The sequence below is a fragment of the Hylobates moloch genome, unplaced genomic scaffold (assembly GCF_009828535.3).
Source record: "Hylobates moloch isolate HMO894 unplaced genomic scaffold, HMol_V3 SCAFFOLD_1, whole genome shotgun sequence".
Lineage (NCBI taxonomy): Eukaryota > Metazoa > Chordata > Mammalia > Primates > Hylobatidae > Hylobates > Hylobates moloch.
Window position 1 is genome coordinate 11,834,819 of NW_026652276.1, and position 27,781 is coordinate 11,862,599.

Genomic DNA, 27,781 nt, shown 5'->3' on the forward strand with positions numbered 1-27,781 from the left:
GTTATTTAACTTTTTTTCCTTTTGAATTTCTTTTGGTGTTTTTGTTTTGTTTTGTTTTGACGCAGGGTCTCTCTCTGTCACCCAGGTTGGAGCACAGTGGCACAATCATGGCTTGCTGCAGCCTTGACTTCCTGGGCTCAAGCAGTCCTCCCACCTCACCACCTTAGCCTCCAGAGTAGCTGGGCCTACATGTGCATGTCACCACACCCGGCTATTTTAATTTTATTTTTTGTTTTTGAGACAGGGTTTCACTCTGTTGCCCAGGTTAGAGTACAGTGGCATGATCTCAGCTTACTGCAGCCTTCACTTCCCAGGCTCAAGCAGTCCTCCCACCTCATCTTGCTGAGTAGCTGGGGCCACAGATGTGCACCACCACGCCGGGCTAATTTTTTTTTTTTTTTTTTTTGGTTGAGAGGGGGTTTCACCATGTTGCCTAGGCTGGTCTCAAACTCCTGAGATCAAGTGATCCTACCGCTTCAGCTTCTGAAAGTGCTGGCATTACAGGTGTCAGCCACTGCGCCCAGCCCCAGCTAATTTTTAAATATTTTGTAGAGATGGGGTCTCCTTATATTGCCCAGACTGGTCTTGAACTCCTGGGCTCAAGCCACCTTCTTGTGCCTTGGCCTCCCATAGTGCTGGAATTACAGGCATGAGACATTGCGCCCAGCCTATTATTCTGATTTTAAGAATGGTTTGATTTTCCCATACCCCCATTCTGATAGGGTCCAGGAATCTGTATTACAGAAATTTATGTTTGGGAAATACAGCTCTGAATTTTTTCTTGGCTCCTGTTTTGTACATATTCTGGCTCAATATAGAGGCAGTCTTTGGCATCTGCTTATTTTTGGTAAAAATGCTAAATGTAGAAATGTGGGGCATTAGTCTGTAGAGTATGGCATTTAAAAATTTTTTTTTAACTTTTGAAAAATATTCGAGACATTCTAAATGAATTTAGATATAATTACTCTGAAATGCATGATCTTAAACAAAAATTTGACACTATTATTCACCAGGTGTTATAGTCTGTATTTTCTCCCCGACTTTGAGTTACATTTTAATGCTTCCTTTCCCCATACCTTAACTATAATCTTAATTTTTGTTTCTGACAGTTCCCCAGGTTGTAGCTCCATTGATGACAGGCTACATACTTGTTTGGAAAAGATTATAACACAAATCCATGATTATCACAATGTTGAAATATTTTTTATTGCAAGTCAGGAATAGACATCCTAATCTGAACTATGTTAAAGAGTTAACCTCTGTAGGCTGGGTGTGGTGGCTCAAGCCTTTAATCCTAGCACTTTGGGAGGCCGAGCCAGGCGGATCACCTGAGGTCAGGAGTTTGAGACCAGCCTGGCCAACATGGTAAAGCCCCATCTCTACTAAAAATACAAAAATTAGCCGGGTGTGGTGGTGTGTACCTGTAGTCCCAGCTACTGAGGAGGCTGAGGCAGGAGAATCACTTGAACCTGGGAGGCAGAGGTTGCAGTGAGCCTAGACTGCACCATTGCACTCCAGCCTAGGCGACAGAACAAGACTCCATCTCAAAAAAAAAAAAAAAAAAAAAAAAAAGAGTTAACCTCTGTGATGTCATTATTATGGTGGAGTTCACAATAGTGACAAGAATATATACTGAAGAGAATATTTTTGAAAATATTGCCTTATTATGTGTATCTGAATGCTGGAAAGGTCATTTACCAAATATAAAATTGTTTTTGTCCATAGGGAGCACCTTGCTGTAATCTACAGGATACCTTGTATTGTACTGTGAATAACTTTGATTCTTAGCCAGGAGGTTTCTATCTGTCGCTTAAGGGAGAGAAGCATTTACAAATCATTCTCTCTCTGCTCCCTCAGCAGCTCCTCATTTTTCATAATCACCTAATGAGTCCCTAATAAATGGTATTATTATATCTTTATAAGGAAGAACTTTTAAAGTACCCCATTGAAGAAAAACTGAAATAAACATTAGGTTGGAGTCTTAAAAAATTTGAAACTGAATCTGATTTTAGAGACTATCTAGTCTGATACCCTTAAGAGGAAGTAACTGAAAAGGCTATTGATAAGCTGACTTACTATCCCCATTCACTGGCTAGTGATGGTAGCCAGCAGGATTGTAGACCTGTTAAAATTGGGTCTGTGCACCATTTTTGGTGGACTAAAAGTTGCTGTCTATGTGCTTTTGAGACCTGAAGAATATCCTCTATTACATAAATGCAGTTAGTATTCTAAAGGATTATATAAGCCATGTGAACTAAGACAGGATTTATATTAGAGAACGAATGGCTCTGTATTTTAGAAATAGCTTAGCAATAGCTATTCAGGATAATTGATCATCTTACAGTGTTCTACAAAATAAGACTTTTGGTCTGTTTTGGACCTCCTTGGGAAGGGTTACCTCCTTTCTTTGCTTTTCTCATACCTGTTAATCACAGATTCAACAAGTTAGGCACGTACTTCCTTATTTGGAGTTGTCATCTTCTCATGCTTCAGAGATTGATGTGCTCTTCTGATCCAAAGCTTATGCTCTTAATTATTTTCCCCGTGTGGGATCCTGTTAGTAGACTGTCCTTTATTCCCAACCCTTTCTTTCAGTAATTCTTTTCTTTACCTAAATACATATGCTCAAAATTTATTTTTTTAAAAACGACAAACAGGGAAATTACATATATCCATGCAAACACAGCCTTTGCCTCTCTGCCTTCCCTTCCCTCCTGGCTATTGTCTCTTCTCTTTATAAAGTCTAGCACTTCCAGAAGAGAGTTGTTATTTATTATCTTACCATATACCTTCTCCTTCCCTACCATTTCTAGAAATAGCTCTCACCATTTTCTTTTCTTTTTTTTTTTTTTGGAGGCAGAGTCTCGCTGTGTCCCTCAGGCTGGAGAGCAGTGGCGCAATCTTGGCTCGCTGCAACCTCCGCCTCCTGGGCTCAAGTAGTCCTCCCACCTCAGCCTCCTGAGCAGTTGGGACTACAAGCGCGCTACCATGCCTTCGCTAATTTTTGTATTTTGTGTAGAGATGAGGTTTTGCCATGTTGCCTAGGCTGCTCTCACCATTTTCTAAATCTGATGGACATTGTTGAGTTTTTTTTAACTCTGCCTATCTATCTTCCTCTTGGTGTCTGCCAACACCATTATCCTGATTTATTTTCCCAATGCTTGTGGTAAGTTCTTGATTTTCCTTGACTGGATTTTTTTTTTTTTTTTTTTTTTATGTTTTCCTTAGATTTTAGCATTTCCCAATATTTCATCCTGGGCGTGTTCCTCTCTTTATGCTGTCTGTTTTTCATAGAGAAAATAGAGTCTTATTGATTACCTTGGTTTCTCCTACCTCCTGCATGTCAATGTAATTTCTCCCATCTGCATATCCAGTTGCCTACATAATTCTCAATCTTTACTTCCATTTGCTTATTGAAACTCTTTACCTAGATACCTACATGATGAGTCAGGTTTTATATGATTAACACTAAATGTAATTTTTCTGCTCATGTGTATCATTTGATAATGCTGCTACAATTATTTTGTATAATTTTCTAAAGTTAAAAGCATGACTTTTAGAACTATAGAATGTAAACAGCAAAGATACTGTTTGACTAGTTAATGAGGACAGGAAGCTGTTGTGGTAAAAGCTAGTTTAAAGAGCATTTGGGGAACTGGGTATTTATAGGCAATTTAATAAAGAATTTTAGAATGAGATTACTGATAACCTACAGGCAACAAACTGCAATCTTTGGGGTTGTCTTTTCTTCTGTACATAAACTGTGTTTCTCCAGACTTAAATCTACAGGTTAACATGTAACTTTAATGTCTGAACCCCTAATTAATAATAAATATAATAGCAAAATTAAAATATGCTCTTGGAGAAAATTAAATAATTCATAGGTAAGCCTCTGACGTAGCATTTCCTAGGGCATTGAAAGGATGTGCAGTTATCTTCTTTATATGTTTTAGATAACTTTTCTTAACCTTTGTCACCAGTGTAAGAAATTTGAGTCATTTTAGGGTTTGTATTTGTCTGAAGTCTGAGAACCACAGTCTTAGACTATTCTTTCTCACTGTGTAGATCCTGTCATCAAAATGTTTCTTGACCCCGTCTTCATTTTGCCTTCTTCCGTTGTTGACAGATCCTCATCTATCCTTAGATCTATTTGGTAGCTTTCTATTTGATCTGCCTCCTTATCTGTAGGTCTTAAATGTAAAACTTTTTGTTTCTGGCCCTTCATGATAGAGTTTAGGCTTATTTTCGGGCTCAAGGAACCACTCCATATCCCTCCATTATAATTTATTCTCTCATACCTCCATATCTTTCCTCACTGCTCTGGCATTTCAAGGAACATCAGCAGAAGTGAGCGGTCATCCTCAACCTGTGAAGGCAAAGTTAGCCACCATTTTCTTCTTTGTTTAAAGTAGTACATTTGATCTTGCTTCTCAAATCAATTTAGCATATTTTATAATTATTCACTTAATGATTGGCCATCTAAGCTGATTTACCAAATGGCAAAGGATCAGAGTTTTCTTTCTATCCCCCATAATCCTTTAAGCTTGGGATGTCATGGCTTTCTAGTATTTTGATTTTTTTTAAGGTAAATATATAATTATTTTTCCTTGTTTGCTCAGTCAAACTTGTATTTGAGTGCTGGCCTTGTCCCCTATTAGCTTTGTAGCCTTAGGGTTATTTTAACTTACTGTGTGTCACAGTTTCCTTTTAAGGTTATTTTCACTACCAGTTTTGTAAAGTTGGTGTGAAAATTAAATGATTTAAAGCACATTGTAGCCGGGCGCGGTGGCTCAAGCCTGTAATCCCAGCACTTTGGGAGGCTGAGGCGGGCGGATCACGAGGTCAGGAGATCGAGACCATCCTGGCTAACACGGTGAAACCCCGTCTCTACTAAAAACACAAAAAATTAGCCGGTCGTGTTGGTGGGCGCCTGTATTCCCAGCTACTCGGGAGGCTGAGGCAGGAGAATGGCGTGAACCCAGGAGGTGGAGGTTGCGGTGAGCCGAGATCGCGCCACTGCACTCCAGCCTGGGGGACAGAAAAAGACTCCGTCTCAAAAAAAAAAAAAAAAAAAAAAAAAGCACATTGCCTGGTACATGCTAAGCACAGAATAAACATAACCCCTACTTTACTATTCAACTTAAATCTTGTATTTTTTCCATTAAATATTGTTTTCTAGTGTTATAAAAATACAATTTGAAAATACTAGTTTGGCTGGGCACAGTGGCTCATGCCTGTAATCCCAGCACTTTGGGAGGCCAAGGAGGGTGGATCACTTGAGGTCAGGAGTTTGAGACCAGCCTGGCCAATGTGGTGAAACCCTATCTCTACTAAAAATACAAAAATTAGCCATGCATGGTGTTGCACGACTGTAGTCCCAGCTACCCGGGAGGCTGAGGTGAGGCAGGAGAATCGGTTGAACCTGGGAGGCGGAGGTTGGAGTGAGCCAAGATTGCGCCATTGCACTCCAGCCTGGGTGTCCAGTGAGATCCCGCCTCAAATGAAAAAAAAATGCTATTTTTACATGTTGTATAATATCTTATTATCACATTCAAATGGTTTTGATGCCCATAAGTTGCATTCAGTGCCTAACAGACCCTAACGTAGCCCTTTCTCTTGCACTCAGTGGCCCTTACTCTCCTAATTTCTCTATAGAACTTTTCTGATTAACTGGAGAAAAAGGCAGTAAATTTCTGTTGCCCTTAATTCAAACGTGAACTAATAAACTCTGCATTGTGCTGTTCTATATCAGATACAGCTATTTCAGGTTTGACATATGGCTATGTAAGAGTTTGACATTTGACTCATGAATATACCATACAAAACTGCTGATTTTGTATTACCACCTTCCTAAATCAAAGTAAAATAATAAACTGTCCCAGTGGTTTTGTAGAAAGTTTTTGTTCTTTTTCCTCTTCAGTTCCTTTCTGGCACATGATGGACCTGATGATTTCCCCCGTTTTTCTTTAAGATTGTACTTAATAAGCACTCATTAAATGGCAGCTATCATGTTCAGGTAAGGCTCTGAGAGCCCTATATGCAGTTTTCTAATACTTAAATCCCAAAGTATAATACTGTCTCTAATTAAATGGAGAAACAAACTGAGATGAAGGTAAGTACCTGTAGGTCTTACCAAGCAGCAGAGGCAGAATATGAGCCTAGGTGGGAGATACAGAGCAGTAAGCTCCTTGTGAGGAGGGATTGTCTCGTCATTGTTTCTCAGCACCTCTCAATCTCAGCACCTCTCAGTGCTTTTGGGGAAGCTTAAAGATTATTCATTCCCACTTTAAAGATAGGCTTATTTGAAGTCCTTGCTGTTTTTAGGTAGGCAAGAATGACTTCAGTTATACACGAGGGTGATTTCTATTTTGTTTTATTGTAGTGGTTTAATATATACTGCCCCTTACCACACTTGGTTCTGGGACCTAGTCATTTCCTTCTTTATCTGGTGTGTGTAGTTCAGAACGGGAGCTCCAGATGTCAGTTCTTGCTTGCAGTCTGCAGGTCTGGATGCCATTACTTGTTTCATGCAGGGTACTAATTTTGTAACATTTCAGTTTCTTTATTTGTAAAATAGGACTAATGTGCAGTGGTTTTCATGACTCCTTGTCACATTTAAATTTTACAAAATGAATAAAGTACCTTGCAAATTGTGTTTATTACTGTAATTTACCTCCAAGTTAATGATCTGAAGCTAAACCAAGCCTTTTTGGAGGATCAAATCTAAATAAATCCATAAGAAATTAGGGGGTACATACTGGACAAATGAGATTTACTTCTAAAAACTTACTATGCAGACATCGCTTTGCTTAAAGATAGGCGTACGTTCTGAGAAATTTATTGTTAGGCAGTTTTGTCCTTGTGTGAACATTGTAGAATGTACTTACACAAACCTAGATAGTATAGCCTACTATACACCTAGGCTATCTGGTATAGCCTGTTGCTCCTACACTGCAAACCTGCTGCAAACATAGCAACATGTTTGTAGCATACATGTTTGTAACATACCTGTTCCTCTAGCAAATACTGTAGGTAGTTGTAACAAAATGGTAAATATTTGTGTGTCTAAACGTATCCAAACATAGAAAAATCACAGTAAATATGTGTTATTATATAATCTTATGGCACCATCGTTGTATTTCTGGTCAATTGTCGAACAGAATGTCACTAGTGCAATGTGTGGCTGTATTTTTTGTTTGTTTTTTTTGAGACAGGGTCTCCCTGTGTTACCCAGACTGGAGTGCAGTAGTGTTATCACGGCCTGCCACAACCTTGTCCTCCCAGGCTTAAGTAATCCTTGTGAGTTTCTGGGACCACAGGTGTGCACCGTCCTGCCTGGCTAATTTTTAAGTTTCTTACAGAGACAAGGTTTCTATACCTGTGTTGCCTGGGCTGGCCTCAGACTAATGGGATCAAGTGATTCTTTTGCCTTAGCCTCCCAGCAGCAGAGACTACAGGCATCCACCATCGTGCCTGGCTTTATTTTTTTGCAGTTGATTTCTTTCGGTGTTCTAAAAGTTCTGTACCAGAGGAAGGATTGAATTTTTAAAAAATGTTTTGGGGTTTTTTTTAGCCTTTCTTTGTGTGTGTATGATATTAAGAATTTAGAAGAAAAATTAATTTCCGGCCAGGCGCAGGCAGTGGCCCACACCTGTAATCCCAGCACTTTGGGAGGCCGAGGTGGGCAGATCACTTAAGGTCATGAGTTCAAGACCAGCCTGGCCAACAAGATGAAACCCCCGTCTCTACTAAAAATACAAAAATTAGCCAGGTGTGGTGGCAGGCGCCTATAATCCCAGCTACTCTGGAGGCCAAGGCAGGAGAATCGCTTGAGCCCAGGAGGCGGAGGTTGCAGTGAGCCGAGATCATGCCACTGCACTCCAGCCAGAGCAACAGAGCAAGGCTCTGTCTCAAAAAAAAAGGAAAAATTGCAAAATGTTTTTAGTTTAAGTTTTCCCTGAAGGACTATTCTTGATACATATTTTAGGAATGAATTTTTAAATGTAAATATAAAACAACAGACAAGTTTTTGGGTTTTTGTTTTTTTTTTTTTGTTTTTTTTTTTGAAATGGACTCACTATTAGCTGGGCTGGAGTGCAGTGGTGCAATCTTGGCTTACTGCAACCTCTGCCTCCCGAGTTCAAGCGATTCTTCTGCCTCAGCCTCCCAAGTATCTGGGATTACAGGTGTGCGCTACCACACCTGGCTAATTTTTGTGTTTTTAGTACAGATGGGGTTTCACCATGTTTTTAGTACAGATGGGGTTTCACCATGTTTTTAGTACAGATGGGGTTTCACCAGGCTGGTCTCGAACTCATGACCTCACATGAGCCACTGTGCCCAGCCGGTTGTTTTTATTTTTTTTTTTCTATGTGGTATTTGCATGTAGAGTTAAATACTTTTTCACATAAAATGGAAAAGTCGTTTAACTTAAACAGTGAATAAGTTGGTTGTACACTCTGTGATCAGAGTTGTCGTGAATTTGTTTTCAACCTTGAAGACATCCATTAGCCTTTTTGTTTTTCCTGTTAAAGTCGTACATGTTCTCTATTTTATTTCAGTGCCTTAGGACTGCATATCAAAGGTTTTATGTGAAAAATCTTGATTAGTTTTACAGAAATGAAGGTATGGCCATGGTTAGAAAAGACTAGTATATTTCAGGATTTGATAGGGATATTAAATTGGGTTTATAATTCCAGTTTCACACTAGGAGTTAACCTGTTAAGATGGAATCTTCGAGTTCGTATTCACTACCGGCTATGAAAACATAACTTTTAGCAGTATAATAGTGTAATTCCCACTTGTGTTTTAAAAAGTAATAGCATATGGTAAACATAAGTAATTGGTCAAGTCAGTACAGAATATTCTATAAGGAAAACATTCTGGAATTCATTGCGTAGAGAAAACTTTTGGCCTCTGGGTTTTTAGCTGAAGCCAAAGAGGCATTAAACTTTTTTTGAAGTTGAGGTGGTGATACCTATGAAGGGTGTAGAACTGCTCAGTACCAGGATTCAGAAGACTGGTTCTTCAACAGATTACTTGAAACTTTCTTCATTTGGATTTGTCTGCAAGGTGTAAGGGGTTGAACTTGATCATCTCTGAGGGTCCCTTCCAGCCCTATGGTTTTATTGATACCTGGCAGAGGGAGAGATCCTGTATCCATCATATGTTAATCTTTTATTTACTTTCAGGAAATTAAAGTTCCAATGTTTTACAGAGCCTGGCCTCTTTTTTTTTTTTTTTTTTTTTTGAGACGGAGTCTCGCTCTGTCGCCCAGGCTGGAGTGCAGTGGCGCAGTCTCGGCTCACTGCAAGCTCCGCCACCCAGGTTCACGCCATTCTCCTGCCTCAGCCTCTCCGAGGAGCTGGGACTACAGGCGCCCGCCACCACGCCCGGCTAATTTTTTGTATTTTTAGTAGAGACGGGGTTTCACTGTGGTCTCGATCTCCTGACCTCGTGATCCGCCCGCCTCGGCCTCCCAAAGTGCTGGGATTACAAGCGTGAGCCACCGCACCCGGCCAGAGCCTGGCCTCTTTTTAAAAAGATGAATTTATGCTTTAACAGCAGGTAGTAATTTGATAAACAGCTTTGTTCTTACTTGCTATTCTTCCTCTTATATCTCAAGAATTATCCACAAATAGGCTGTTGGCTGATAATGGTGCTGGTTGACCAGCATTGAAGATGTTGGGGAGCATTGTTAAGGTTACCTAGGTGACTCTAGGTCAAAATAACTAGCGTGACTTAGTTTCATTTGAATGACTTAACACTCCATGACATACAGTAGGCGTTTAATAGCAGAAGGTGGGCAGGTGACAACTACTAACCTTGTTTATAATACTATTCTTTGCCTTTTAAAGTGAGAGCAGCAGTTTCATCCGATTCTCTTGTATCTGTCCTTGCTGTTTGGGTCCAGGTGAAATGGCATTGAGATGATTGAAGTAGAGAAATTTCTAAGATGAATTTTGAAAAAGACTGGCCTTTTATTCTTTAATGTGCTGAAATTCTTGGTGTATTGCAGTATACCCAAGAAAGCTCTTTTAAACTATATCTCCAACTTTTGTGCCCAAAGAATGAGGATCTGAGGTTAGGGACAGGCATTCCATATTTTGTCAAAGCTTCCCAGGTGATTGAGATGTTTTCCCTTAATTAAAAACATTTCACTTTTGAAAGTATTTTGCCAAAAATTAAGACTCATATAGACAGTGATTTTTATGGTGAAGCCTCTCCCAATATATTAGATTTTATTTTACCACAAGTATTTTTATTCTTTTGAATAAATGTTTATAGTAATAATAATACTTAACATGTACTGAGCACTTGCTATATGATTGGCACAGTATTGAGTAGTTTACATGGATTTATCATTTGATCTTCACAACTACCATGTGAGTTCTTTATCTTCATTTGATAGATTGAAGCATAAGGAAGTATGTATGCACACACTCATATATGCAAGATTATATACAACTTGTTAGTGTTAGAGTCCAGAACTGAACTTGGGCAGAGACAGTTTGACTCGAGAGCTCGGTGCTTAAAGCTGTTATGCTAGAGCAGCCTGTTTAATTCCTTATAAATTGACAAACAATCAGTCTCAATGACAACAAAAATGATTTCTTTCATTCTAAACTCTGGATCCCCCAGTCCTTTCTCAAGGGCAGTCATTATTAACGAAGTATGTTTCATGCATCTTTCCATGAATTTTTAACATGAGGACAGTATACAGAAATTTATATACAAGTCTTCTTTGTATACATGCACACAAATGAGCGTTTCATATCTTTCCATATCAGTACGTGTAAGTTTAACCTCTTCTTCTCTCTTTGCCTGCCTCTCTTTTAATGTTTAATTGTATTTATTTTTTCTTTCTAAAACTGACTATCCTTAAATTAGTAATTTGAACTTTCTAATTAAAGTTTATTATATTAATTTGGACATATGTGATAGAAACAGTCTTTTTCTACTGAATTGTATCAACAATATAACCCAAAAGAAAACCTACTTTCTTATTTCAGTATAAGGAATCTCTAAAACAAAATCCAGTACAGTAATAGATTTAATTATGATTAATTTGCATTCTCTTTGGCACCAGTTTCTATAATGTCATATGTTCATTCTCTTTCCCAGTAAATAGAAGTAACGAAAGAACTCCACTTCAAATTTGACTGCAGGCTTACAAAAAAATAGTGCAAGATTTTATTTATACACGTAATTCTATGATTGTAATGTTGGCTCGTTTTATCAAACTAGTTTTCTGAGTGTCGATATTTTATCTGCACAATCATTTCTTATAGAAAGTTCAATTTGGTTAAGAACTGTTTTGAGCTAAATTGTTAAACTTATAAAAATACTTTCACAATTTCTTGTTGCTGACAACTCTGTTGATGTAGGTAACGTACTGGTTTTAAAGAAGAGTAAATTAAATGTAGAGATTATTTTGTCCAAGGTCACGGCCAGCAGAGCTGCTGTTGAAAATCCAGAATATCTGGGACCATTGCTCAATTTACTCTATTTGAGCTGTTTTCTCCTCATCTTTTCATTAAGATACTACAGTTTTACAATTTTGTTTGTATTGTTTTGTTTTGAGGTGGAGTCTCACTCTGTTGCCCAGGCTGGAATCCAGTGGCATGATCTGGGCTCACTGCAACCCCTGCCTCCCGGGTTCGAGCGATTCTCCTGCCTCAGCCTCCCGAGTTGCTGGGTTTACAAGTGTGTGCCACCACACCTGGCAAATTTTTGTATTTTTAGTAGAGACGGGGTTTCACCATATTGACCAGGCTGGTGTCGAACTCCTGACCTCAGATGATCCACCCACCTCAGCCTCCCAAAATGCTGGGATTACAGGTGTGAGCCACTCCACCCGGCCACAATTTTGTTTGTATTTATTTTTTCATTTGTTATTCACAACAATACTGTGAAGAAGACATGACATACATTGTTAATTCTGTGTCTAAGGAATCCTAGGCTTAGAGGCTGTGATTTGTACAAAGGCAAACTTCTTTAACACCTATTCTGTCACAAGACTTGAGCCATCGTCTTTTGACTTTAGGTGTAGTGCCTGTTTCTGCACAATACTAGAATGTGGAAACGAAGACATATTTCTACCTGTGCTCTGTTTTCTTTGAATTGAGAATTTTCTGGCTATTCCGTGAAATCTAAGTTAATTTTATATACTGAGTCGTGGACCACATGGCTTGAATATGTTATACCCCTGACATTTTGTTAACACATTGATCAGTCAGACTTCACAGTTCAGTGAGACATTGCAGCATGGGTGAAGGCTGTAAAATCAGATAGTTTGCAGAAAATTTCCACGTCACTGTAAGTTCCCCTCATTTCTTTTCCATATTGTATTTTGTACATCTGATAAATTTTGTTTATTTTTTTTTCTTTTAGTGAATGGTAGTGTCTAGAAAGGGTATGTCCCTTCAAGAGAGAGGTGCCAATGTCCAACCGGCCTAATAACAATCCAGGGGGGTCACTGCGACGTTCACAGAGGAACACTGCCGGGGCCCAACCACAAGACGACTCAATAGGAGGAAGGTATGTATTTCATGGTAATTTGAAAAGGAATTGGGAATAAAAGAAAAAATATTTTTAAGCCTCCTTGTGAGGTCCAAAACTTGAATGGTTCATTGCATATGGGTAATTTTTCCTGATTTGTGAGCCAAGTACTTAAAAGCAAACTGGAATCCAAAGCAGTTCCTAAATTTTTCCCCAGATATGCTAGACTCAAAGAAGTAGTTCATAGCCACTGACATGATCAGACACCTCATTTAGCATATGGTGTGTCATGTTTTGTTTGCCCTTCACTTCGTTAAGCGTATGTTACAACACATCTTTCACCATTCGTGGTCTTTTTCCTTATGTGTTGACTTAATGATACTTTATTGAAAAGAAGGCTCATTTGTTTTAAGAACTTGAGTTTTGATACTCAGCTTTTGAGCTTTTGCCCTCATCGTGCCTTTTGACAACATAGATATTAACAGGGTAGTGAGGCACTCGGACTTTGTTAGTGAACAAGTTGTCTTATGTTTTTAGTGGTCTGGTGTTTCGTTTTTAGTTGGAGTAGTTACATATGAAGTAGTGTGAAGAATCAGATCAGATGCGTTTTCTTGAATGTAATACTCCAAGTCAGATTTAGCCAAGGACTGTCACTTCATGTAAAAATACTCGGAACTCTTCTTGCAAGGCCTAGTTCTCTAATTTTGGGACTAACATTGATTATGTTTAGCTTGTAATAGATAATGGTTAAGTTTTTTTGTTTTTGAGAGTCTCATCACTCTGTTACCCAGGCTGGAGTGCAGTGGCACTATTTCAGGTCACTGCACCCTCTGCTTCTGAGGCTTAAAAATCCTTCCACCTCAGCCCCCCAAGTAGCTGGGATTACAGGTGTGCGCCACCACACCCAGCTAATGTTTTTTGAGACATAGAGACGAGATTTCGCCACGGTGGCCAGGCTGGTCTCAAACTCCTGACCTCAAGCGATTAACCCGCCTTGGCCTCCCAAAGTGCTGGTGTTATAGGTGTGAGTCACTGTGCTCAGCCTCTGAATTCTAATAGGATTATCTCATACAGCAGTTTGCGGCCATAACCATGAATGCATATTATCTAGTAAAGTATTTAAAAATTTTTTAGGCCGGGCGCGCTGGCTCACGCCTGTAATCCCAGCACTTTGGGAGGCCGAGGTGGGCGGATCATGAGGTCAGGAGATCGAGACCATCCTGGCTAGCACAGTGAAATCCCATCTCTACTGAAAATACGAAAAAAATTAGCTGAGCCTGGTGGCAGGCGCCTGTAGTCCCAGCTACTCCGGAGGGTGAGGCAGGAGAATGTCGTGAACCCGGTAGGCGGAGCTTGCCATGCGCCGAGATCGCGCCACTGCACTCCAGCCTGGGCGACAGACAGAGTGAGACTCCGTCTCAAAAAAAAAATTTTTTTAATGTCAAATGTAAAGAATAAAAGCACATCATGGTGATGTCAGACTATTCAGTGGTTAAGCATAGGGACTTTGGACTAGGGCAGCTTTGTGTGTTATTCTTTTTCTTTTTCTTTTTCTTTTCTTTTCTTTTTTTTTTTAAAAACAGTTGCTGTCACCCAGGCTGGAGTGCAGCGGCATGATCTTGGCTCACTGCAACCTCCGCCTCCCGGATTCAAGAGATTCTCCTGCCTCAGCCTCCCAATTAGCTGGGATTTCAGGCGCGCACCATCACACCTGGCTAATTTCTGTATTTTTAGTAGAGATGGTGTTTCACCATGTGGGTCAGGCTGATTTTGAACTCCTGACCTCAAGTGATCCACCAGCCTTGGCCTCAGAGTGCTCGGATTATAGGTGTGAGCCAACACGCCCAGCCTTTGTGTGTGATTTCTGCCTCTGCCATTAAATAGCTATGTGTCTTTTCTTAAGAGTTTCAGGAAACCTCAGTTTCTTAGTCCACAGAATGGGGATAGCTATTTTATAGGATTATTGGTAAACTTCAGTATTTTAGCATGTTAAGCTCTTATCACTTATACTTAGTATATAGGGCTCTGTTCTGAAAATTTTTGCTCTTTTACATTCAGGTTATTCTTTGGAGCAGCCACACTCAACTTCGTGTGAATGATTTTAAAATATTATTCCTCCTGTGATAAAAGTGCTACATGTTCATTTTAGATAATTTTGAATATATAGAAAACTAAAAAGAAAACATAATTCCACACTTATAACGTGTGCTGTTGACATTGGTTACTGCTGACATTTCTTCTGTCTTTTAAAAAACTGCATGTAGATGTACCTATATGTATGTATGTGCATATAAGTAACTTGTACCTTTAGAACAACTGCGGTTTTATGCATATTAATCCTCAGGTTGTATTGGGACTCTTGCGTGTGAACTGACAATCATTTTGGGCTATCAACAGCGCATTGCTTCTAAAATCCACAGTGTTTCAGCATGGTCATTTTTTCTATGTATCAGTGTTACGTAAATTAAAAAAAAATTTTTAATTTATTTTTTGAGACAGAGTCTTACTCTGTCACTCAGGCTGGAGTGCAGTGCTGTGATCTCTGCTCATTGCAACCTCTGCCCTCCGGGTTCAAGTGATTCTCCTGCCTCAGCCTCCCAAGTAGTAGCTGGGATTACAGGCGCCTGCCACCTTGCCCGGCTAGTTTTTGTATTTTTAGTAGAGACGAGGTTTCACCATCTTGGCCAGGCTGGTCTTGAACTCCTGATCCAACCGCCTTGGCCTCCCAAAGTGCTGGGATTACAGGCATGAGCCACTGTGCCCGGCCTAAAAAATTTTTTTAATTGTATTATGTTTTTATTTTGTTTTCAGAGACAAAGTCTCACTCTATTGTCCTGGCTATAGTGCAGTAATGGAATCATAGCTCACTGCATCGCAAGTAGTTGAGACGACAGGCGCCTGCCAGTATGCCCAGCTATGTATTTAAGTTGATGCAAAAGTAATTGTGATTTTTGCATTTTTTTAAATGGCAAAAATCACAATTACTTTTGCACCAACCTAGTATCATATATTTTAAAAACATGAGTAAGGCTGAGCATGGTGGCTCATGACTATAATTGCAGTACTTGAGGAGGCTGAGGTGGGATGATCACTTGTGGCCAGGAGTTTGAGACCAGCCTGGGCAACATAGCAATACACATCATGTGTCATCACAAGACACATGTAGAAATTTTCTGTTTCTACAAAAAATAAATTAGCTGCGCACAGTGGAACACACTGATATTTCTAGCTACATAGGAGGCTGAGGTGGGAGGATCGCTTGAGCCTAGGAGTTCAAGGTTTCAGTGAACTATGACTGGGCACGCCACTGCATTCCAGCCTGGGCGACAGAGCAAGACCCTGTCTCAAAAAATAAATAATAAAGTAGTAGTGTATTTTGGTTCATTTCTTTTTAAGGATAGAATTATTTTACTTACTGTAATGTGAGTTGCTATCTTCATTAACTGTATCATAGACATTTTTTCTTTATTTTTTTTGGAGACAGAGTCTTGCTCTGTCGCCCAGGCTGGAGTGCAGTGGTGGGATCTCGGCTCACTGCAACCTCTGCCTCCCGAGTTCAAGCAGTTCTCCTGCTTCAGCCTTCCGAGCAGCTGAGACTACAGGTGCCCGCCACCACAGCTGGCTGATTTTTGTATTTTTAGTAGAGACAGGGTTTTACTTTGTTGTCCAGGCTGGTCTCAAATTCCTGGGCTCAAGTGATCTGCCCCTCTCGGTCTCCCAAAGTGCTGGGATTACAGGCATGAGCCACCACACCCAGACTCTTCTGTTTTTAAAAGAGAGTTGGGGGTCTTGCTGTGTTGCCCAGACTGGTCTCAAGCTCCTAGCTTGAAGCAGTCCTCCTGCCTTGGCCTGCCAAAGTGCTGGCATTACAGGCATGAGCCACTGCACCTGGCCTTAATGTAGGCTTTTTTTTTTTTTTTTTTTACAATATCTGTCATTAAAACTATATTATCCGTTTTTTGTTTTTGTTTTTGTTTTTGTTTGAGATGGAGTCTCGGTCTGTCACTCAGGCTGGAGTGCAGTGGTGTGATCTCGGCTCACTGCTAGCTCCGCCTCCCGGGTTCACGCCATTCTCCTGCCTCAGCCTGTCCGAGTAGCTGGGACTACAGGCTCCCGCCACCACGCCCGGCTAATTTTTTGTATTTTTAGTAGAGATGGGGTTTCACCGTGGTCTTGATCTCCTGACCTCGTGATCCGCCTGCCTTGGCCTCCCAAAGTGCTGGGATTACAAGCGTGAGCCACTGCGCCTGGACTATTATCAGTTTTAATGTCTCTATAATTTTCCATTATGTGGATATATCAATTATGCATATATATATAATCACTCCTTTCATCATTTGGTTTCACGTTTTTGCCATAGCAAATGATGCCACACCTGAACATTCTGTCATTGTGAACTTGTACTAGTACTTCTCTAAACTAGGTTATTGCAAGTGGAATGCTGGGTTGAGTATGTTTTCAAATATTTACTCTTGTAGAAAATTGTCTTCTATAAGACTACTTTCATTTGCATATAATTACTAGTTGATTATACTAGGATTATTGATTTTCCTTATTAATATTTTGTTTTTATATTTTCTGATTTCAAATTGTATTAGGCTTCAGCATTGCTGTAAAGGAATACCTGAGACTGGGTAATTTATAAAGAAAAGATGTTTAATTGGCTCATGGTTCTGCAGGCTGTACAAAAAGTGTGGCGCTGGCATCTGCTTCTGGTGAGGGCCTCAGGGAGCTTAAAATCATTGCAGAAAGCTAAGCCAGCATATCACATGGCAGGGGGTCGGGAGGGGGGCAGGCACACACTTTTAAACAACCAGATCTGAAGTGAACTCAGAGCAAGAATTCATTCACCCCAAGGGCATTGGCATTAAGCCATTCATGAGGGATCCATCCACCCCAGTGATTCAAACACCTCCCACCAGGCCCCATCTTCAACGTTTCAACATGAGATTTGGATGGGACAAACATATAAACATATTACTAATGTCTTTTAATTTTCTAATATTGCAAAGGAAATTGGGAAGAAACCATACTTATGTTTGGATTAGGATTTCTTTTCTTTTTTCTTTTCTTTTCTCCTCTCCCCTCCCCTCCCCTCCCCTCCCCTCCCCTCCCCGACAGTGTATTGCTCCGTTGCCCAGGCTGAAGTGCAGTGCTTTGACCTTGACTCACTGCAACCTCCATCTCTCAGGCTTAGGTGATCTTCCTGCCTCAGCCTCCTCTTGCCTCAGCCTCCCGAGTAGCTGGGACTACAGGTGTGCACCACCATGCCTGTCTAATTTTGTATTTTTAGTAGAGACAGGGTTCCACCACATTGCCCAGGCTGAGCACAGGTGATCCTCCCCCTCAGCCTCCCGTAGTGCTAGGATTACAGGTGTGAGCCACCGTGCCTAGCTGGATTAGGATGTTTTCTAGTGAAATAATGAAGCCACACTCAAGAATGACTCAGGACAAGCTGTCAGTGTACCAATCAACTTAACTTTCCTTTTCTTGATTTTTGAAAGAAGTATACCACAAAAAAATAAATAAATAAAATGCGAAACTTAATTCATATGTACTGGTTTCAGAGACTAAAATTTGATAGTTTTTACTCTATGCTTAACTACTTAAAATACCTTGCAATTTCATTCTTTAGTAATTTTGATCATGCCATTTTCCTTTTAAAATGCTTGCCTTCTGTATTCTAGACCATATCTTACTGAAATTCTGCCAGTCTTTCAAGATCCATTCAAAAGTTTCCACATCAATGTAGTTTATACTCTTTTCCAGTCTTAGAAATCTTATACAGATCCCAAAGCATTGTAACATTTTGGAGATCCCCGGGAACTACAGACTGAATGTCTAGCTGCTTCCTCTCTGTTCATCTGTCCTTATGTCACTGCTTTTTCCTACCATGTCGTGTCCATCCAGGCAGATCTCACTATCTCTTTGTACACCATGTTTCTTTCTTTCCCTGTGCCTTAAGGCTTAACTTTTAGGCCTCTCATCTTCTTAAGCTAGATCAAGCCCTCTTTCATTTTGTATTATTAACAAGATTATACAATTTTCATGGAGGTGGCAATAAATAATGTTCTTCACGGTTTTTGTTCTGCATGGCACCTCTCCTTAAAACAGTAGTCTTATGGAATGGCTTCCCATGCATTTTGATGGGTAGTTACTCTGTTCTAATATAGTTTTACTCTGATCCTGTTAGCTATTCCTTAACCTTTGGTGAAAGCTAGGGGAATCGACAGTACTCCCTCTTTCTGAGCACAGTGATAAGCCTGGTGTGGTCACATGATCAAGATGAGAAAAGTTGGAAGATTTAGGTTTTTTCTTTCTGGTGACAAAGATGGGAAGATGTGAGTCTGAAGTTGCCAACTGCTGTGTACATGCCTTATGGAGGAACAGGTGGAGAAGAGCAAAGAGTATGTGTGTGCTAATAACTTTCTGGCAAGTTTAAATTCCTTAGTAGTTCTGTAAAGTCGTGTTGACTCTTAGCCTTTTCTAGGATTGATTATTCCACTGTTCTGATTCTGGAGATAATGCATGTGTTATTTTAATAATGCCTCTTTTGGCATTTTAGCGTTCTGCCTTAATACAACATCAGTATAAGACTGTATTCATTCATCTGTTGAACACCACGTTAGTAAGCACTGTGCTGTATAGTAGTTACAGAAATGAGGGTAGGATAGGGTTTTTCTTCTACTACCAGGGAAAGAACCCAGAAAGCAACCCAGCTCGGTAGAGGAAATGGGGATACAGGTTGTTATTAGAGTCAGATGAGAAACATTTCTAGAGATGACCTCATTGATCTGGGCTCTGAGGCTGAAGCAACAGTTGCAAAGCAGGTGTGGTATATGTCAACTATATTTGTCTTTGACATGTGGACTTATTAATTCCTTTCACAGTTTGGGCTTTGTTTCGAAGTTTTGTGTATCATGTTAATTTGCTGGTAAGTGGTAGGTGTTCAACAATTACTAGTATGGGTTTAAAAAGGATATTTGTTTCCTTGGAATTTCTGGGCACAGAAATGTGACTTTCTTTTTTACTGAAATGATGAAAACATGATTAGAGTAAGGAAGGGTTGAAATAGGGCATAGTTAAAATGGGCTATGTAGCAAGGTGGGCTAGATGATACTACAGGAAAAAAACATCTCCTAGATATTAGTAGTTATAATCTAGCCACTAAAAAAGTTGTCTGTCCGGGTCAGCGGTAAGCTCTGCTCCATGTCTGCACATTCAGATATTCAGATACCTTGATGTGTTGTCAAGTAAGAGAATATGGTGAACTGTACTCTTGAATCTCCAAAACTTCCCCCAGCAGTGATTCACTTCTGTTCACATTCCTTTGGCTGAAGCAAGTCACATAGCAGTATGTGCTTCCAAGTGATTGGACAAGTACCATCCTACCTTGCATCTGGAAAAAGGAAAAACAGAATATTCTTGAGATGTAGCTGTCATAGGATGTTTATACGTTATTTTGCGTTCTTATTTGCATCTCTATGATAGTTTGTTTCCCTAAAGCCTACTTAGTGAAACTTAGTCAGTGGTCCCGTGTGTTTTCTTCATTCTTCTGTTTAACCAGTGTGAGTGCTTTCCTTTTATATTCTTTAATTCTTTTTTCTTTCCTGTCTCTTTTTTTGTCCTCTCATTTGTTCAGTCAGAAGCAAGTTCAAACTGCTTCTTTGGGAGGAGGAGAATGTTATGGGGAGACATGATGTGATGCAAAAATAATTTAATGCCTCTTATGACTGAATTTGAGCCACTTTTTAAAAGTATTTATGCTAGAATTGGTTGGGGCGGTGTCTCATGCCTGTAATCTCAGTACTTTGTGAGGCTGAAGCAGGCAGATCGTTTGAGCCCAGGAGTTCCAGACCAGCCTGGGCAAAATGGCGAAACCCTGTCTCTACTAAAAATACAGTAAATTAGCCAGGTGTGGTGGCAAGTGTCTGTAGTTCCAGCTACTTGGGAGGGTGAAGTGGGAGGATCACCTGAGCTCAGGAAGTCGAGGCTGCAGTAAGCCAAGATTACACCACTGCACTCCAGCCTGGACTAGAGACCCTGTCTCAAAAAATGAATGAATGAATGAAAGTAAGTATTTATACTAGAATTGGCTGGGTAATTTGTAACTTGCTCTTTTCAGTAATAGTAAATCTTGCTACTCTAATTAGGCAGACTGGAGTTTTAGCTGTGGAGACATGTGTGCCTGCTGCATTGGTAATGCTGAAACTAGCCTGTCCCATCAGGCCTTGGGATCAGGAGGCAAGATAATGTGGTGCTGTATTCAACAATGGCATGGTTGCCTTGGTCTAAGGAGAAGCAGAGGCTACTTTTCTGTAGTTGGAAGTTAGAAACATTTGATTCTTAATAGTACCCATGTTAAATTTTTGGGGGGGCCTACAAAGTAATAGTTTATATGTTTTCTATTAGTAATTTCCTTTGCACTATGCTTTATTTTAATCAAGTTTGGAATTGAGTCAAAGTTGCATCATAAGCCTACTGGAAAACCTATAAGAAATTATCAGCTGCCCTAGATTGTCTCATATCCCTCACTGAGGATTTGCTTTTATTCTTCTGATATTCCAAACCACTTTTAAAAAGCTTTCCCAGTCTTGGAATGCCTTCTTGAAAGGGTTCAGTGTCACTTAAAAATATATATACAAACGGTTCTTAAACTAACTGCAAGCTTTTGTATCACATTTGGAAGCCTGTTTTCTTGTAATACAGAGAGCAAAAGAAAGCAGAGGGCTTCTTTTTAGAAGATTAATAGTGGTGTTTTCCTCCATTTTTCTCATATACTATCTCTAAAGTCTTCAGACATTTATTTTGGCCAGGCACAGTGGCTCATACCTGTAATCCCACAACTTGGGAAGCTGAGGCAGGAGGATCACTTGAGGTCAGAAGTTCGAGACCAGCCTGGCCGACATAGTGAAATCCCATCTTTACTAAAAATACAAAAATTAGCCAGGCATGGTGGCAGGCATCTGTAGTTCTAGCTACTCAGGCGGCTGAGGCAGGAGAATCTCTTGAACCCAGGAGGCAGAGGTTGCAGTGAGCTGAGATCATGCCACCACACTTCAGCCTGGGTGACAGACAGAGTGAGACTGTCTCCAAAAAAAAAAAAAAAAACTTCCCTGTCTGACCATGGCCTATCCTTAAAAAAAAAAAGAAACAAAACTCTATGTGTGTGTGTGTGTGTGTGTGTGTATATATACTTTTTTTTATTTCAGTAGCTTTCAGGGTACAAGTAGTTTTTGGTTACGTGAATGAATTGCATAGTGGTGAACATCCTTTCATCCATATTTTCTGATGTATCGCCATGTTCAGAGCAGTTTATATCATTTGCCAGTTACTCTATGGGTTTTGTAGTTTCCTGCCTCTGCCTTTGCCTGTATTCTGCTTTTGCCTGGAAAGCTTTTTTTCCTCAGCTTTTCATCCTTCAGGGCCAGGTTTAAATGGTGTGGCCTATAAAGCTTATATTCTCCTGCTAAAAGGATTCGTTGGAAACGTCTATGGAGAGTACCTGTTAGATTACTTTGTTTTGTGAGACTCTGACCTCTTTGAGGACAGGGACTAGACTATTTGTTACCTATATTTATATGCCCCGTTGTGACTTGCATATATTTGTTGGTGGCAAACCTAACATCTTTTGAAATGAGTAGCTTAGTACAGTGGTTCTCAACTCTATCAAGAGGCAATACTCCCTGTCTGTAATGTATATCATATAAATGTCTTTATTATTATGCTCTTTTAATATCTTCAAACAAATGAAGAAATAAAATACCTGCCTACACACAGTTTAGAAATATTGTTATAATATCTTAGCATTTTACAAAGATAAACAAAAGGAAAATAGTTGATGACAAAAATAACATCTCAATAGGTAAATGCTTGGACACGGTGACACAAAATTATAGTGCATCTGTATTTGGAGTCACTGAATGTGACAGCTACAACAGTAGACTTAAATGCCATAAGCAGCATTTTCATCCTAGGCATTAAAAATGGTACCTGACTCTTGGTAAAGCTGCCAAAAAAATAGTATAATCGCTTGTTGTTGCATTCCTGGAAAATTTAGTATGTAAGAACTGTGCAAAACAAATCTGAGAAATTGCAAGCACGTTTTTCACCTATGTCACTGCCACATTGTCAGGGTTTTTCATAAGGTTTTCATATATTACCAAGACTTTGAAATATATGAGGGCATGGGACAGTTCTTTGTTGGGTCTTTTTGTTCTGTATATTGCCCATCTTTACCTCTAATCCACACCTGCTAAATAGGAATAGCATCCCTGCTTCCCAGTGTATGTTTTCAGAAAGCTTCCTAGGGGCAGTATTTTTGCTGTTTAGAAATACTGCTTTACTCTAAATTACAGAATCATTTGGGCTAGTGTTTCACTATAACTAAAGATAGGAACATTGATCAGTTGAATCAAGCTTCTTTTTGTAATAGAAATAGAAAAACAGTACATTTTACAGGGAACATTAGTGAGTTATTTATTTAAAGTGGCTTAAAGTGAACTTTCTACCATTATTGAAAATCAATGGCTCTTTTAAAGCATGTGTTTTCCAGCATTTGAAAGAAAATATCTAATTTTTAGAAGACAAAGCTATAATGTTATAATTGTGTATTTAAAGTAGAAAAGCATAAAAATGTGTCTGTATACGCATATACACAAACAAGTTTAGAGTTGTAATTAAACCCACGCTCCATTTATATTTGGTAATATATGCATGTGTATTACGTAATATGTGCATATATTACCAAATATAAGTGGTAATGTGTGCGCATGTATTGTATATATGCATATCATACAAGCTGTGAATATGTCAAATATCACATAAGCTGTGAATGTCTAGCATAAAAATTAAATTCAGGCAATTTAATACCTATAATAGGAATTAACTAGCTACTTGTAACTAGCCACTTTCCTCATTTTTCCTAACATTAAGACAGCATTGTGCTCTTTTTCTTTTTCTTTTTCTTTTTTTTTTTTTTTAAATTGAGAGAGGATCTCACTCTTGCCCAGGCTGGAGTACAGTGGTGCAACCATAGCTCACTGCAGCTTTGACCTGCCAGGCTCAAGTGATCTTCCCCACCCCAGCCTCCCGAGTAGCTAGGAATACAGGTGTGTACCATTACACCCTGCTAATTTTTGTAGAGACAGGGTTTCACCATGTTGCCCAGCCTGGTCTGTTTGAACTCCTGAGCTCAAGCAATCCACCTGCTTTCAACCTCCCAAAGTGCTGGGATTACAGGCATGAGCCACCACACCTGGCCCAATATTGTGCTCTTGATACAAAGTTTAGGTCTCTTAGATCTCCTCTGGACTAGAGATGGTTTTTAATTCTGTGGACTACTGTAAAGAATTTGACTAAATAGCAGTACAAATGTAGGTGGAAGGGTACAGTCAATACTATGTGCCTAAAAGTTAACACTCAGAGGCATTTGAGGCTTCACGATGATCTTGAAAGCACATATAACCCAGAGTTGATTATAGTCTGTTCTGTTGCAATGTTGGTTTCTTTAATGTGAATTGGCCCATACACACTTGGTAAATAGAGAGATGATGTCAATATAACATGAAAGTAGTGTTGATTCATAAGCAGTTTTTCCCACAGTGCTAATGTATAAACTGAAAATGGGGAAAGACCTTTCAATTAAAGAGGAAGGTTTGGTAATATTTGAAGACATTACACCAAAAAAAAAAAAGTTGCAAATCTGGCAGAGATAATTTAGTGAAAGAAATATCTATTCCAGTGGTTTCTAAAACCACCATACTTTGTACTGTCGAAAGCAGTCTCAGGAAGTTCAAAACCATTTACTCCTTTGTTTCTAAAGAAAGAAGATAACAAACAGGAAAGTCTACCCAAGAATAATTATTTTTTAATTTTTTGAAGCTTTTTAAAAAATGCCTTTAAAAAGTTACACTTAAAAAGAGAAAATACAAAAATAAGTCTCAAGTGGGTTTATTGGTGCAAATTTTATTGGGAGATTTAATTTTTTATTAAAATTGATGTGATTTTGCTGGGATGCTCATTACAAAATAACATAGGTTTGTGTGCTCTGGGCCCTGTCTTATTTTTAACATATCAGCCCAGTTATTTTTAGTGGGTAATTTTGCAGAGACATGAGTTTTTTTTTTTTTTTTTTCAGGAATACCCATATGTTGTTATAGAAGCTCCTGAACACATGTGTGCACGTGCTCGCACGCGCACACACACTCACTCACTCTCTCGCTCTCTCTCTCTCTGTCTCTCACCCAAATCTTTGGGCTATAATTTACTAAATGGCCTCATTCTAGTGCTATTTAAAAGAGTTTGTCATGCATTTTACTATACTGTTCTACAAATTTTATTTATAGTGAATATAAATTTTACTAGGTTTTAAAAAGATTATGCTTTTTAATAAAAACTAAAGTTGAGCATTAAGGCTTGCTAAATTAGAGAGGTGGTAAAATGAGCTAAAAGGAGGCGTCCAAGACTCCTTTACCTCTGAATACTGTGATGTTCTAATTGGCTATTCCAGATTGGACATCATTATTTTATGGAGATTTACTTTGCAGCATTTTTGAGCATTAATAATTTATAAGTGGACATAATAAAATAGAGCTCCATTTTGGGAGGCCCCATGTTGTCACTTCATGGTACCATCTGGTTGTCTATTCCTTATTAGCCAGGGTTGAAAACTGTAGTGCATGGGCTGAATCTGGCTCACTGCCTGTTTTTGTAAATAAAATTTTGATTGAAGTATAGCCACCATGCTCATTTGTTTGAGAATTTTCCGTACCTGTTTTTTTGATACACAGTATTGCCTAGGAAGCTGAAAATATTTGCTGTCCTTTATGGAAAATGTATTAAGTCCCATGGGCTAAACAGATAGGCAGAAGGGATAGTTAAGTATCACTATTTTATATTTTTAAAATATATTTTTTAAACAGTCCTCAGTGAGAATATCACACTTTAAAATAATTTTAGGTAAGATCAGTGTGGGCATTGTTGATTTTTTCTTTTTCGTTCTTTCTTTCTTTCTTTCTTTTTTTTTTTTTTTTTTGAGATTGAGTCTCGCCCTTTTGCCCAGGCTGGAGTACAGTGACACGATCGCGGCTCACTGCAACCTCTGCCTCCTGAGTTCAAGCTATTCTTCTGCCTCAGCCTCCCAAGTAGCTGAGACTACAGGCGTGCGCCACCATGCCTGGCTCATTTTTGTAGTTTTTATTAGAGACGGGGTTTCACCATCTTGGCCAGGCTGGTCTTGAACTCCTGACCTCATGATCCATCCGCCTCTGTCTCCCAAAGTGCTGGGATTACAGGCATGAGCCACGGTGCCCTGCTGGGCATTGTTGAATTTAAGCCAGTTTTGTGAGCCTTGGTTTTCTAAATGATTTGGATACTGTTTGCTTTTTTGTGGTATAATATAGAGAGTCTACCTGCTAAGTTCTTAAGTTCATTGAAGGTATTAGTAAGGGCGTGAGAAATAACACAGGAGTAGAATTAGGTGGATCTAACGTAAGCTGTATAAAAGTCAACAGAACAATTTATTTGAGTTAAAAAGAGGAGGGCTGCTGCCCCAGTTTAGTTTCATATGGGCCAGTTCCTGATGACAAATGGAATGAATCATAATTTTTAATTGTTTTGGGCACTTATTTTTCACAAGATGTCTAGCTTTGTATGTAGTTTTCTTTCAAAATGAGTTGTTTAATTATCAAGGAATGCAACAAGCTATATTGTAAATTTTAAAATGAAATAAAGTAGAAGATGTGATTTAATTAAAACATCAGTCTGCAACAATCTTTAAGAAAATAAGAATGTAGAGGACCTGAATGACATAATTTATATTTCCTGTAGCTGTTAAATTCCATACCCCAAAAACAGAACATTACAACTCTTTCTTAGAATAACTATGGAATGATTTGAAAAATAGTCTCATTTCTGAAGAAAAAAGAGTTGAACTCTGAGATCTGTTAGTAGAAATATAACAAAAACAAAAGCAATTCTTAGAAATTAAATCTCTAATAAGAAACTCATTGGTTAAAGCAAAATTTTAGTCTGCAATGGGAAAATATCTAGGAAAAATTAAAATTAAATCACAATATATACGAGGCAGGAAAATCACATGATCCTGGGAGGTGGAGGTTGCAGTGAGCCGAGATGGTGTCCCTGCACTCCAGCCTGGGCGATAGAGCAAAACCCTGTCTGAAACACCAAAAAATAAAAAATAACAACAACAACCTTAGCTACAACTTTAGAAAATACACTTCTTGAAGTATATGTGTCCTTTCTAGAGTTTTTTTTTTTTTTTAAAGAAATTCCTCTATTCTAATAAGTCTTTAGAAAATATTATTACTTTCAGATTAGAACATTAAAAATAAAAATGATATGAGGGATCCAGGAACTATTTCCTTTCTTAAGAAGCTAATTTCTTACCTTCTTTTAAGACTCTTTTCATGAATTCTGGAAAGATGGAAGAAGTGATACAGAAAAGAGAAACCTTAGGTCCTCTTTTGGAACGGATGGTTGTACTTGTATATCTTAAGAAATTTATGGCATCCTTACAAATCGAGTTACAATTATTTTGTGAGATTTTCAGTGACTCATTTCTAAGTTCTTTTGAGATGGTGTTTGGAATAAAAGCCTTAAACTTTTTTTTAACAAGTAAATTTGGTATTAATGAAACTTTTGTCTAAATTTTCATTAGTGTATGCTCTTATGTGGAAGGTGGATATCAGCTATGAATTACATAAATTGCATTTATTACATTAATATCTCACCTGAATGGCAGCAGTTTTCTGGATATCTATTAACGTATGTTTGTTTTTTATTGCTTATGTAAATCTCATGTACCCGTTCCCTAAGGCCTAAAAAATAGTCTAACTGAAAACAGTTTTTTCATGTTCCTCAAACTTGCTTTTAGAACAGTGCTGGCATAAGGATTTGATTTATTGTAAATATGATGCACCATATCAATCATGGAATTATTTGAATGTTTTTTGGAACTTTTGTGGTAAATTCCATATTTCTCCAGGACTTTTTTGTGTTCTTTCTGTTGACAAGTACTTTAAAGTTTTAGCAAATATCACTATATTGATTTCATGTAGGTTTATTTATTGTGTAGTGCTTGAAATGGTTTTCTGTGTAAAATCAGTTTGAGAATTGGTTCGTCTTCTCTGCATTTGCTGTGTTTACCTGAATTTTAACGGACAAATTGGAAATCGGTATCAGTGTGGGAATCATCAATTGTCTTTTCCGTAAACTTTTAAAGCCATTACAGTCACATTATGTATTAAAAGTAGTGTTT

General features: G+C 38.8%; 1 protein-coding gene across 29 annotated transcripts in view; it reads left to right on the forward strand.

Moving 5' to 3' along the window:
• Nucleotides 1–27,781, forward strand: part of TRIP12 (thyroid hormone receptor interactor 12) — a 166,102-nt gene that overhangs the window by 46,413 nt on the left and 91,908 nt on the right. For all 29 annotated transcript variants that reach the window (XM_058437454.1, XM_058437439.1, XM_032754018.2 and 26 more), the window contains exon 2: nt 12,394–12,540. In XM_058437454.1, the coding sequence (XP_058293437.1) occupies nt 12,443–12,540 (98 nt within the window). In that variant the 5' untranslated portion in view covers nt 12,394–12,442. The remainder of the gene's footprint in view (nt 1–12,393; nt 12,541–27,781) is intronic.